The 14,453-nt window shown below is 46.4% G+C and overlaps 1 protein-coding gene across 5 annotated transcripts in view; it reads right to left on the reverse strand.

Annotated features, from left to right (window-relative positions):
- Positions 1 to 14,453, reverse strand: part of FRMPD4 (FERM and PDZ domain containing 4) — a 1,539,383-nt gene that overhangs the window by 344,970 nt on the left and 1,179,960 nt on the right. For all 5 annotated transcript variants that reach the window (XM_069639729.1, XM_069639730.1, XM_069639731.1 and 2 more), the window contains one exon: positions 2,682 to 2,789. In XM_069639729.1, the coding sequence (XP_069495830.1) occupies positions 2,682 to 2,789 (108 nt within the window). The remainder of the gene's footprint in view (positions 1 to 2,681; positions 2,790 to 14,453) is intronic.

The following is a 14,453-nucleotide window of genomic DNA, read 5'->3' on the forward strand; positions in this document are numbered from 1 at the left end:
CATCTCTGTTAGTTGGAGGGCTCTTTGAGACCCCTGTGACACCACAAAACACAAGGGTGCCCAAGGTGCCCAACACCGGCTTGGCATTATCTTCTGCCTTCAAACACATGTGTTGGCCATTTTCCCTGACTTCAAAATGCATGTGCGCCGAATACTGCTTTGCCATTCTCAATTGCCTGCAAAATGCATTCGTGGTTCTGGGGATGGGGATCCCTGACAAATGGATGGGGCAAGCTTTTCCAGAGTAGAGGTTCCCTGGCAGCACGTCTAATTTTCCTACAACTCATTTTTATGGTGCTGGGATTTGAGTCATGTTGCCCAATTGAGATATGAGAGATCTTTGGACTTATGATGAATAAGGCTGTCGGAGATATATTAAAGCTCCTTGAAGCAGTAAGCATGATGGGTCACATGGCGTTTCTAAATAGTTATCCTGTGTTCGACGGGAAATCAGAGAAAACAAACTGGGGTGCAGATCATGCATGACCACTGTACCAGAACTGACCAATGAGCCATTAATACTATGTACTAATTTTATTTGTTTATTTTTGTATTTATTGATCATTTGTTAGGCGTTGATACAAAAAAAAGTGTTTCCAAGCGCCACAAGGCAAATGGGGAGGCAACAAGGGCAGTAAATACATTGCAAAAGAACAGTAAGTATACAAATGTGGTCCTATTAGGCCTTGTGGCATTTGAACGTGCAAGTGTAGTGAAGAGAAGTGCAGAAGGTAAAGGGGGGGAGGATGACGGATGGGCAAGTGCTGGGGAGCCAGGGAGGGAAGTGCAGGGGTGCATGGAAGGAGTCCACTGGCTAAGTGCTGGGTCGGAAGCATCCCAACGAGTGGGATGCACAGCCGCCCATGCAGGGTGCCCACGGGAGCAGTGCTGAGGGGGAGGGTACTGATATTGACTGGGCAGAGGGCCTGGAAACCTGTGTGATTCATGAATGTACCAGGCCGCCAGTCTCAGTGGCAGAGGGGTGGTCAGCAGGGAAGGGAAAGAGTGAAAGAGGTAGAGAAAAGCAGAGTTTTGAAAAGTTTCTAGAATTTAAGGACGTCTGGCTTCAGTCTGAGAGGGGCAGGGAGGGTGCTCCAGAGAGAGGCAGCGGCCGAAGAGAGCGATCTGCCGCCCCACTCTCTATTTAGAGAAGCGTTTAACAATCAGAGAGTTGGAGTTAGAGGAGCAAAGGGCTCTAGCAGGGATGTATTCAGGGAGTGAGAGTTGGAGATAGTGTGGACCCAAGCTCCAGAAAGCCTTGTCGATGATGCAGAGGGTCTTACATTTGATCCTTGCGGCCACCGGGAGCCTGTGGAGAGGTTTTAGGGCTGGAGAGATATGATCCCTTGGCTTGAGGCCAAGGATAAGTCTTGCAGCTCTATTCTGGATTAGCTAAAGGGGGCGTAGGGAGCAAAGGGGGAGATTGGGGAAGAGGCTGTTGCAGTAGTCCAGCCTAGAGAGGACCAGAGCTCTAGAAACCTTGAGCTTCTGGGGAAAGGTGAGGAAAGGGCGCATGCCTCTAAGGAGGTGAAGCTGGAAATGGGCCTTCTTGGCAAGTTCCAGGATGTGAGGGGTGAAGGAGAGAGGGGAATCAAAGGTGACTCTGAGGTTTTTGGCCTCACGGGAATGGTGAAGGTAGAGGGCCCAAGGAGGGCAGATACAGGGTTGGAGGGAAACAGGAGACAGGAGTCCTGATAGCAAGGATCTCTGTCTTACTAGCATTAAGACAGAGGTCATTAGCCACGCACCATGCCTGGATAGCAGACAGACAATCAGGAATGAGAGAGGTGGAAGACGAACTGTTAGTCACATTACAAAAATAAAAGACCTCCAATTGCTATGGAAGGAGCTGGCTAATATATAGGAACACACGTTGGAAAACCAACCTACCAAACGACTTGTTCAATAAGAGGACACATCATTAATTCTTAAACAATTAGATGCAGCTTGAGAGTTTCAGAAAAGGTCCAAATGGAAGACGCGCATACATTTGACACCAAGATTCTTGGTCCCTGCTGGGATCACACTTCTATAAGCACTGCCAATATGGTCCTTAAAATGAATGGCAACTCACATTGACGAAAAGTTGCAGACTGAATTCAAATAACCTAGATTTAAGTCAAGAAGTCTCACAAAGTCAGTATCAATGTTGCTTTGTACCCCTATCAGATGCGTCATAATAATGCAGATACATATGTTAATTGAAATGCCGGCTGTGACAATGTATTTCAGTGCATCAATTAACCTCAGGCTGACCCCTCACAGCATCCAATTCTGGTCTCATTAGAGGGCATGAAAGATCATATTCAATTAGCGACCAACGTCTTAATCTTCTAAGCATCTGACTATGCTGACAAATCATGCTGACACTGGCCAGCATGTTGAAATGTCTTAGCGACTGCCACACAATTTTAATTAAGTTGCATGCACATTAAAATGTTCAGCCCTCCTCTCCTCTTTTTGCCTCATCGACCGGGCATAATGTCTTTTAATGGCATTTAAAACAGAGCAGAACCTCATTACTTTCTAAACATTCATTGAGCGAATCCAGGCGTAAAAGCACAAGATGGCGAAGACTGCCTTTGTTATGAAGAGCAGTGTTTGGTAGAGGCCTTTCACAATTCTTCAACAGTAAGCTCGGTGTCCTGCATCACAACAAAGAATAGGGAAGGTGGACCTACCTTGATCGACGTGCTGCTATCAAAACGGAAGGATTTGGTTTGTCCATTTTCCAGGTACACCTTCAGAACATTTGGCATGAAAAGGAGGGAATTGTCCTTGATGGTTTCCTGTGAGAAAGGAAAAGAAGATGTGGATGAAGCAGACTGGTTCGTAAGCAAAGAAAAAACGTTGCATGTCACACGTCTTACGTTGTAGTACAACATTTCCTATACAAATGAAGGTCATTCCTTTGGTACATTTTCCAGAAGGTTCTGGCAAAGAGTTCAATAAAAGCTTGAGGATTGCACTCGTGTAGATGCGCCACTGGGTGCTCTGATGGCTGCAGCCACTCGGCGACACAGGAAGAGCCGCAACTGCCGTTATGAAGGATCACTGACACACTAGACCTCGTTTTGTGTTGTTGTTCATGGGGACTAATGGCACACAGTGACGGGTGAGGTGGACTAGATGGAGGAAAAAAAGGTTAAAGCGGGCTAAGACCTGGCGCTTCATCGGGCTCTCTTTTGACCTCACCCAGCCGATATCATCCCTTGTGTGCTGCACACACAGATGACCTAAAATACAACATAAAGCACTCTAAACGTCTCTGAACACAATATCCCTGGTGTTCGTCTTCTGTTCTCTTCCCTGCTCACTGGTGGTTCTCAACAAGTGGAAACGGTGAAGCACCACTGGGCATAATTTACAGCATTTTGGGTGAGGGTAGCTGAGGGTGGAGATACAATTGTGTACACAAGTGATTTTAAAGGCTCACATCTAAAACAATTTAAAAAACAAGTTTCGTCCATGATGTACTAGCATGAACACCGTAGAAATAGGTAGACTGGCCTAGAGAGAGGTCCGGGGATTGCCTGGTGGGACGCTGCACTATGGGCCTCTTTTGTGTGAGTGATTTGTGTTTTCTGTATTGACGCACCAAGGTGATGCAAAACATACACACAGAACTCCCTATACTATACAGCAGCTGGGGCGCCTAGAGTTCTTTTTGTTTCTTGAAAAGAGGAGATGGGTGGCACTGCCACGCTCTCCCAATGTCCAGGTGCTGGCATGATGTGCATCCATTGAGTGCAGGCAAAAAGAGGTGGCCGCCGACCAAGATCTGGAGCTCAATTTGGAACTACCTATAGGTGCAGCCCGGCAAGGAGGGCAATTATCCTGTGATTTTTTTATTTATTATTTATTTATTTCTATAGCACCCGATCCCACAGGCATCAGGGCGCGCTACAAGAAGACATGGACAGACAAATAGTAACGGGACAACAGAACAGAAATGCGACCTGAGTATATGACTTTACCTGATTTTTGTCACTCGATGGGTCGTTCATTTAAACAACAGTGTTTTCAATTTCTTCCTGAAAAATAGTTTGATTCTAGTCTAAGGAAGTTTGGGAATTCATTCCACTTAGATGCCGCTTTTGTGGGAAAGGCCCGCCCGAGTCCATTGGCTTTTTTGGAGTGAATGATTGTCAACAGCCCCTGGGCCTTGGATCTTAGGGAGTGACCTGGTTCATATGCGGTTATTTGTTCTTTTAAATAGATAGCGGACAATCCAAATATACAGTGATGGACAATGGTCATAGCTTTCAAGGTGATGGATCATGACTTACTAATGAAGGCTATCTCTATAGTATGAAAAAGGAATACCTAGGAGAAAAGCTAGTGGAGTCCCTGGGGGGAGATTTCTGTGAGGCACAAGAGTAAAATATCATGATTTATATTATTTATAGCTTTCAGAGGAATTAGACATTTTCCTGTTAATTACTTGTGGCCCATTTATGAAATTTCCTTTGGGTGTCCAGTCACCACAGCATTCAGGGCAGTGGGCAGAGCGAGCTACGTGCAGGAGTAAACATCCTTTTAAACATCGTTTTCTGCATCCTATTAGTCAGTTTTTGCCCATGGATGCCACAAAAATGACACATACGAAGAATACAAAAGAAAAAAAAATGAACTCAACAAAAACTGCAAAACCCAATTCCACCGACACAACATTTTACATAGCATTCTCCTCAACTCCCACTCTGTAACTCCACATACTCACTAAATCAATAATCACTTCCTCATCACACACACTTCTGACATGCTCTTTTTCACAGAGACATAGCTGAAACACTGCCACACACATATCATCCAAGATATGCCCCGCCCACACTACCTCATCCACCAGAGAGACCACCCACACAAAGAAGGTGGTGGTATTGCTATCATTTACAGCCTTCCCAACGCCTAACAGACCCACTTACCCACATGCACGTCCTCTGAGGCACTCTTAGTTCCACGCCTCCATCACACCCACACCGCACATTTTTTCTGTGTTTTTACCAACTCCCAACGCGCAATCCCAACACCCACCAATTGAAGGTCTGACATTTACTCCTAAAAACCACAGCTCCCCTGCACTATCATCTACCATTGTGATTCTAACCCAAGAAGTTCCCATCCAGACATCAACCCCTTACTGAGCAGTGATCAAGCTACACTCACCTCCTATCACCTCGCCTAGTACATCACCTACCCAGACACACAGCTGGCAACACCAGAGACATTCTGGTTTCATGAAAACATAATCACATTTCCGTGCGTAAACGTATCGGTGCATCATGGTCTGAGCACTCTGTGATCTCCTTCACACTCGCTCTGCCACACACTGTGCAGACAGTGCAGAGCCCCTGTTCAAGAGGACATTGTGGGGGGAAATTGCAAAGGAAAATGCAAACAAACATATAAAGACCAATGAGCTATCGCTAGGGCATTTTTTGGTTAGAAGAGAAAAACTGCAGCATGCATGGTGTCAGAAATGAGAACTGTATGCTACTACATGTTCCTGCTGGCCTCCCTGATGTGGGGTGGGGAGCTCTCAGCATGGGAGGAAGGGACACTAGGGGACTTTGGTCTGAGACGGATCTGGCGAAACGGGCAGATCCACCTGGTTACTCATACCTATCCCCATACTAGAAAGCCCTACTCGGGAACCCCATGGGAACATGGCGCCTTTTCCCACTTGCAGTACATGGCCCCAGTGTAGGGCGGGCCAATGTGCCAGCAAATCATTATGGGATGGGAACCCATAGGACAACGAGTCCAAGTGTGGGGTGCATGCTTAACGGGATCATAAATACAGGACTTGAAATCAATCAGTAGCGGCGGCAGCTTTTAGTGATGGGGGCGCACTGGGTACCAGGGGGGACCCAAGGGGTGCAGCTGCCCCCCCCCAACCCTTCCTGGTGCTGCCACTGAAACCCATCACTCTGCTTTTGCAGCGGCTGAACTTAATAGCAGGCAGACTTTGGACCCCCGCTCCTCATGAAGGAGAAGTGTCTATTTGAAGGCACTGGAAAGCTTCCCATCCAGAAGTCCAACAGGCCAGACTTGTGCTGAAAAATCTGCTCCATTGTCAAATAGTGTTTACTTGCTCACACAAATTGACTATTACGCAATAATGCCATGGTTACTCAAAGTCATCATCGTCCTTCTCTGTTGTCACCTACTGCAACTTTGGAAATAGTTTACAGCAGATATGTTTGCTTGAAAATTACTTGACCTGCACTATAAGACAGTCACTTAGAATCTGTCATTTATTGGCATTAACCAGGAATGCCTATGAACTATTTGCCCATAACGTAATCATTATAAATGCCGGTACACGATCCCTCCAACCCACTTTGCTCACTTCCCCTTTAGCACCTCGAAGCGGCTTCTGCAAAGTCTTAAGACAAACTAAGATGGATGCCGCTTGACTTTCTGCTCCTCGTACCATCTCCCCAGTCACTCTTGCCCTCTTCTTTCCCACTTTCCTCATCCCCCATAATCCTTTGGAGTGAATATATTATAAAGCCTTTAGGTTGTTTTTCCCTACTCTTAACAGATGTTATAGTTGAGGTTTTTGTTATGCTATATCAGTTTCAATCCCTGTGCTTTATAATTCACGATGTTGGCATTTGCTTTCCACTCTTCTTGGGTTAGAACCTTCAAACTCTCCTTGGCAGTGTTGGGCTCACTTCCTATGTTTACTCACACCTTATGGTATGGCCCCACTTTGAACAATTTGTTTAGGGACAGTTTTGGTTCCCAGTCCACCATAAGAGTAGCATTTCCCAAATCTATTTTCATTTATATTTAGTGCGTTTAGTTCTGGTTGTTAGAAGAACCTGTATTCTCTAGCCGTTTCAATGTGGTTGAACGTTTGTTTCCAAGTTTGGCAAGTTGTATCAAACATATATGCCAACGATGCCCCCCTAGTTTCCCTCTCTCCACAACTTGTCATTCAGAAACTACTTCTAGTGACTTCTAGAGCCTGATTCATGGGAAATTTTGCACGATGCAAAGTACTTTTCACTGGTGCAAAGTGACTTTGCACTGCCCACAAACACCCTGATTCATGGAACAGTGCAAAGCAGTACATAGTATATTTTGCAGTGCAAAGTGACTTTGCATGGCAAAAAGACACTTTGCACTGTTCCATGAATCAGGGTGTTTGCTGGCAGTGCAAATCACAAGACACTTTGCACCATTGCATGAATCAGGGTGTTTGTTAGCAGTGCAAGTCACAAGACACTTTGCACCGTTCCATGAATCAGGGTGTTTGTTGGCAGTGCAAGTCACAAGACACTTTGCACCATTCCATGAATCAGGGTGTTTGTTGGCAGCGCAAAGTCACTTTGCACCAGTGAAAGGTACTTTGCACAGTGCAAAATATTCCATGAATCAGGCCCTAAGTGTCTTGTGTTGTTGTGTCACAAAATGCCAATAAATATGTACATTCTACAAAAATATATATATCCTGTGCATCTATAGGTGGCCCCATATCTCTAGGCAGGTTAAATGTGTGGTAATGTATAGAGCTATGCAAATACCCACTGGAGGATCAAATACAAGTATTTATGTATGTCAGAAATACTTGTCCAATATCAAGATTGGGATCTACAGGACAGCCGCCCCCCTTAATTGTAGACTGCTCCATCGTTTTTTGGCTAGGTCTGCAATATATCAGGGGTCTCCAATCTTTGGCTCTGCAGATATTTTGGACCGCAACTACCATCATCCCTAACCAATAAAACCAATGGTTAGGGAGTAATGCGGGTCGAAAACATCTGGAGAGACACAGGTTTTAGACACCTGTGCTGTATAAATCAGCTGCATACATACGATGCAATTAAAAAACACCACTTACATGGCTAATACAGGGACCGACAACTGGTCCTTCCAATAGCCATGAAGTATTATCAAGCTCTATTTTAAACAAATTTGAATTCATATGGGACGGCGTACCTTAAATAAAGCATGTGACTGACAATGTAAAGGGACAGGAGGTCGTGGGGTGTCCAGACTCTTTTAACTGGGGTGGCCGGAGTGGGCACTGAGTTATGCAGGGGTGGCATGAAGTATGAGCGTGCATGCGCGCACACACACAAACATAGGATAATGGGGTGTCTGTCACCTGGGGTGGCCAATCAGATGCCAGGGATAGCACGTGCCACCCCAGGCCACTCCCTGGACACGCCTATGACAGGAGGTTAGCTCTGCTGACCTTGAGTTTGGACTGAAAGACAACTCTCAGTCCTTTAAATTCTAGTCGAGAGTTGAAATAAAGTCAACAAATCCTGGCTACATCGTCCCTGAGGAGTGGGGGCCGGTTTCTGGCCATGTCTGGGCAGGTTTGGAAGAATACAAAGTTGAACAAAAATATATATTTTTTTCACATTTTCTTTTCTTCCAGAAAGCCTTTCATCCTTCTTAGGTCGATAAATGAGTACCGACACAGGTTGGGTGATATTGTATGCATATTTGTTCTATAAAAAAAGAGCTTAAGCGTAAGTGCTATACAATGACATATTATCATTTGGCCTTGGACGTCTGCTTGGATTCACAGTAATTTAGTGTACTTAGGACACAATGCTATTTGATGGCACGTCCTGTTTTGTCAAGGGGTGAAAGGTTGTGTTTAATCGCTTCCTGAGATGTCACTTTGGGGTGGGGTCAAAGGACATCACTTCCGGTGATGTCATCAGAGGTCAAGAGAGTTGTGAGGCGAGGGGTGTGCCACTTTTTTGAGGCGAGGGGTGGTCCACTTTTTTTTGGGTGAACGAGCCTATTTCTTGTCCCAGTCCGACCCCGCTGAGAGCTCCTCCGTGAATTTAGAGTTCATTAAATAGATGTGTGCCATACAAATACATTTAGCACTTAAAAAACGGTCACTGCCTTAAAGCAAAGATTTTGCGATAAAATTCACCAAAATCAAATAATTGCTCTGATTTAAAAAAAGGCAAACGGATCGCTTTTTATTTCACACGTATCTTCATTTAGCCTCTAGTCCTAAAATCCATGTTTGATTTCTTCATTAAAAAGCGTTCTACGGAGACGTGGCATGAAGAGAGTTTTCACAAGTTATAGTGCAAGCAGCACCAGGGTAAAAAATGGTATTGGTGAAAAATAACATTCTTTCAAAAGATGTGTGCACCATGGCAAACAGCTACCATTAGGGCAAACTTTAACCCAGTGCACAAGTGCATGGACAGATTATTTTTTTTTCCATTTTTGCTCTAGTGCTAATTGCACATGTACCCGTGAAAAGTTTCTGCAACGTGCACCGTTCAGTTTTAAAATAGTGGGGCTACTGAAATTTACAACTTCAAAAAGCAGGATGAACAATGCATCCCATTACACCCAGCTGTTGCGCACAGGGAAAATGAGATCATATCGCGCGTTCAGGGGTCTATTACCTTTCGCTCTGCGGATGTTTTGAACTACAACATACATCAGCTCTAGTTTGCATATTTATTCATTTTTATTTATTGGACATTTGTATGCACCTGTACACAAGTGTTTCCAGGTGCCATAAGACAAAGGGGACTGAGGGGCATAGGGAAAAACCAACAGTAAGGGTCGTACTAGGCCTTGTGACATTTTTACCGTGCAAGTGCAGAGACAAAAAGTGCAAGGGAGGATGGAAGTAGGGGGCAGGACTGGGGAGGGGACAGGGGTGTACGGGGTGAAGTGCGGGAGTGGGGGCACAGGGGGCTGAGCAAGTACTGAGGGGAACCACATAGGACAAGTGGAGGGGAAGTGGGAAAGGGAAAGGTGCGATGGATGGGGTGGACCAGATTCAGGGTAGTCTGGGAAGGGTGCCAGAGGGCAAGTGCTGGGAGGGATGCTGGGGTGGGACTGGTCATGGAGGGCATGGCCCCTGTAAGACTCATAAGGGACCAAGCACCAGTTGCAGCAGCAGGACATTAGACAGGAGGGGGAGAAGGAAGGAGTAGGAGACAAGGAAAGTCTTGAGAGGTTTCCGTAACCTAAGAATATCCAGCTCAAGTCTGAGGGGGACAGGGAGGTCATTCTAGGGGGAGGCTCCTGCTGAGGAAAGGGTTCGCCCTCCCACTCTCTGCTTAGAGAAGCGTCTGACCTGAAGAGCGTTAGAGGTAGAAGACTGAAGTGCTCTAACAGGGAGGTGTTTAGGGACAGAAAGCTGGATGTAGAGAGGTCCCAGGCCCCAGACAGCTTTGAGGATGATGCAAAGGGTCTTGAATCTGATCCTTGCGGTCACCCGGAGCCAGTGGAGAGATTTTAGGGCTGGAGAGATGCAGTCCCTGGGCTTGAGGCCAAGGATAAGTCTCAAAGCCCTATTCTGGATTAGTTGATTGGGCGAAGGGAAGAAAGAGGCAGAATGACAAAGAGGCTTTTGCAGTAGTCCAGCCTAAGGAGAACCAGAGCACTGGAGATATTGAACTTCTGGAAGAAGGTGAGAAAGGGCAAATGTCTGTGAGGAGGTGCAGCTGAAAGTGGGCCTTCTTGGCAAGGTCTGTGATGTGTGGAGAGAAGGAGAGAGAGGAGTCAAAGATTACCCCAAGATTTTTAGCCTCACAATAGGCTGAGGGGAGGGGACCCATGGAGGGTGGCCAGAGAGTGGGGTGGGGGGAACAGGAAGCAGCTGTCCCAATGAGAAGGATCTCTGTCGTACTGGCATTAAGGCATAGATGGTTAGCAGAGCACCACACCTGAATAGCAGTCAGGCAGTCAGGTTTGAGAGGGAAAGGGGAGGAGGTGGAGGAAGGAAGCCTAAAGGAAAGCTGAGTGTCATCAGCATAACACTGGGAGTGAGCAGAGAAGGTGGAGTTCAAGTGGCCCAGGGGGGCAAGGTAGATGTTAAAGAGCCATGCAAATAGGATAAAGCCCTGCAGGATGCCACAGGTAGAAAGTGATGTGGAGGAAAAGAAAGGGCCCAATTGCACTTGGGAGGGTCAGTTTGAAAGGAAGGAGGTCAGCCACGCCAGTGCCCAGTCATTGATGCATAGGGTATCACAGAGACGATTTAGGAGTATGGAATTATTGACCATGTCAAAGGCAGAAGCACGATCAGGAATGATCAGACAGAGGGAGAGTTGTAGTCCAGGTTTGAGAATAGGTCTTCACAGGTGTTCAGGAGAGCAGTCTCTGTGCCTCTGCATGCTCTGAAGCCAGAATGGTGGTCGTTTACGCCGCCAGCCGATTCAGTGTGGTGGGTTAGTTAGGGGATGTCCAACCTCTCCATGAGTTTGCCCAAGAAAGGGGTGACAGAGTTAGGGCAAAATTTAGCCAGGCATGAAGGGTCTATAGATGGTGTTTTAGGAGAGGGTGCACAAGATAGTGTTTGAGAGGTTGTGGGAAAGAGCCAGTGGCAAAGGAGTGGTCACAGAGGTCAGCCAAGCAAGGGGCAAGAGTCTGAGAGCACAAAACCCTGTGAACACAGTGAACTGAAGAGGAACAAAAGTTAGGAGACACAGTGAGATCTCGAAGGTTTATAGTACAACTGTATCATAGACAGAAGACATCTGATAGGGTACAGTGCAGAAAGTGTGATTTTGGCCAGGAGGGAGGAAGAGTGACACTTAGTGGCGACTTGCTGGTCCAGACAGAAACACAAACCATGACATGGAAGCCAGTGGTGAGAGGTTATGTGAGTTGTCGTCCAAAAAGTGTCAAGAGCCGCAGGGTGCTGACCCCTTGTAGTAGATAGTATATGTTTATAACACAATGGTTTTGGATCACGGTACATTTGTGGATGCGGAAATGCATTTTGTAAATGCACAATTGCATTAGTGGTAAAGGAAATCCAGTGCAAATCTGTTTGCATTGGTGCTACTGGTACTGCACGTGCATACATGTACCAAAATTGTGCTCTGAGGTGTTGTAATGGCACATTTACACACTTGCAAATGTGTTTGCATCGGCACAATCACCTTACCACCTATGCAAATACTGTTTGCACATGTAGAATCAAATAAGCAATTGTGCAACTAAAACGGAAGTATATGTTCAATGGTGCTAATGTGATTGTGCATGTGAAAACAATATATGCACACGTGCACATTTACTGTAATGCCCCTCTTGTCAGTGGTGAATAATTCATAACAACTGAGGCTGAAAAATGCCTTTAGGACACCAAACAGGTGCTTTTACATGGTTGTCTGTGACGTTGCTACACAACCAACACACAGTGGCGACCGGCGCGATTCACTCATAAGGCAGAGCTAGTCATTTGTAAGCAGTGGTTTAAGTGGCCTGTACACTCGAGCCGGGGCTCTCACGGGGTGTGGCCTGGCAGGGGGTCAGTGCCGCAATTAGGATACAACATTTACCTCATCTGAAGGCTGCCTGTTAGGCCACACCCTCGTAAGAGCCCCGGCTCGATTCTGCAAAAGGGCAGGTGCTGTGGCATAGCAGGCACCATTCAGGTCAGGCAAGTGTTTCCTTTTCTTTTAATTGCACCGCTGGCCCCCTGTCATGCACCCCCTTCACTGGAGATGCAGGGATCATCACCTTGGCACCGAGGGCGATGATCCCTGCATCGCTAATGAAAGGGGTGCAAGGCAGGCGGTCGGAGACACAATGGAAGCTAGGCTTTACTTTGTTTGCATGCAACAGCTTCAGGCTTTAAAAAAAAAGCCTCTCCTTTTGATTGTTTTGCCGACCCCCCCCCCCACCCCAGACAGCCCTTTCATTAGAGCTGTAGGGAGGTCAGCGACACAATGACACCACAAGGCTTTTTTTCTAAAGCCTGAAGCTTTCTCTTAAATGTGAGAGCTTCAGGCTTTACAAAAAAGCCTTGCCTACTACCAGCCTGGTGGGCTGGGGCTAGCAGGGGCCTCCAGGGGCCCTGACAGGGCTGCGTTTCAAAAACAATTTTCAGAGCCTGACAGGGCTCTGCTCCGGCCCACTTAAAGCCCTGGTTGTAAGATAGAGAACACAATTTGTTGTGCTCCTTGTGAAATATCGCGGTGTGACCACGTCCCTGTATGTAGTCCCGCCAGCTGGTAGTATTCGCCACTTATTCCTTTTGCCACTCTTTCTTTTACCACGTCTTAGTCAAGTGGGGAAGTGGCCTCTGCGAGATACAGCCTCCAGACATAGGCTTGCATCCTCCCTTTAAATGCTCATGCACAACACTGTTACAGACTCAAGATGACATCCATCCATACATTTACCCTGAACTAGCGAGGGGAGAATACCAGCTTCAAAAATCATTAAAGAGAATAACAGGACTCATGTGAGCGTTCGGCTCAATAGGCTACTTGAAGAGACTGTTATTATTCCCATTACTGTCATTTAAAATTGATTTGTGCTGAGATTTAGATATTTCTTTCCTTGCAAACTGTTTCACCAATTTAAAAAGATAGTATTTGGAACGCTGGAAATCGATTTGACACTGAGATAGCCTTGTCTAACTCATCAGAGTATTCTGGGCGACATGTTTCTGGTTTTACTGTCTTCCCCATCAACACACCTGCATAGCCTGGGGATAACATTTTTTACTGTGAAACTAAATATACTGTACTCATGTTTTCAAAGTATGGGCAGGCCGCTAGTGTGACTTTTTATATCTTTATTGCATGCACCCCTTTGGCATGAAGGGATGTGCAATGGGGAAGAACAAAGGTGGGCATCAGGGTGGCAGTGTGGATCTCAAAATGCAAATGGTCCAGTGGGCAGGGATGGACGTTTGCAGGGGGCGGCTCCAAAGCTGTGTCGTGCCTTGGTGTGGCAATTGTCCTAGGAGCAGAGATGGGCCTCAAAGCTGGAATTGACCTGGGACAGTCTTCAGGGCATGGATTGGCTTCAGGCCAGGGGTGTACCTCAGGTCAATCATGGGCATAGGGTTGAGGATGGACCTTGTGACAGGATGGGTCTTGAGTGAGCATCAGCCTCAGGGTTGCGATTGGCCATGGTCAAGAAGCAGGGATGGTCCCTTGGTGAGGGGTTGGGATAGGGCTAAGAACCATGTTTAGTAAACTTGACCTTGTCTTGGGAGAGGACTGAAGCAGTGTCTCTAATGTACGATTCAATGTCATAACTTGCGGAAAATAAAATTATTCTGACCTGTAAATTGTATATCTACTAGTATTATAATGTCGTAAACCACCCATCTGCATCATTTACCTGCCTTAGTATCTGGAACAGACACAAGAGCATCCACATCCAGTAGTGAGCTGCACACGCGTGTGCAGCAGTGTCATGCATCAGCCAGGTGCTGCAAAGACCTGGCTGCAGAAATGACATACCCACTTTCCGGAGGTATGAATACAGATAATCAAATGACACGATCAAAGGTTGTGTCACCCACCCCCCCCTAGCTGAAATTTGGGGCTTTCCTTTGAACATGGCGATTTGTCCTCCGACTTTGTATTATGTTTTGTTCTACCTCTAAAGGGCCATGCTCAGTTTGCAAATGACCACTTCCCCATGCAGAGAGCAGCCTCCGAGTGGCGACATCAGTCCTGCCACCTTATTGCCACCTG

Source organism: Ambystoma mexicanum, chromosome 7q (genome assembly GCF_040938575.1).
Source record: "Ambystoma mexicanum isolate Mex_15411 chromosome 7q, UKY_AmexF1_1, whole genome shotgun sequence".
NCBI lineage: Eukaryota > Metazoa > Chordata > Amphibia > Caudata > Ambystomatidae > Ambystoma > Ambystoma mexicanum.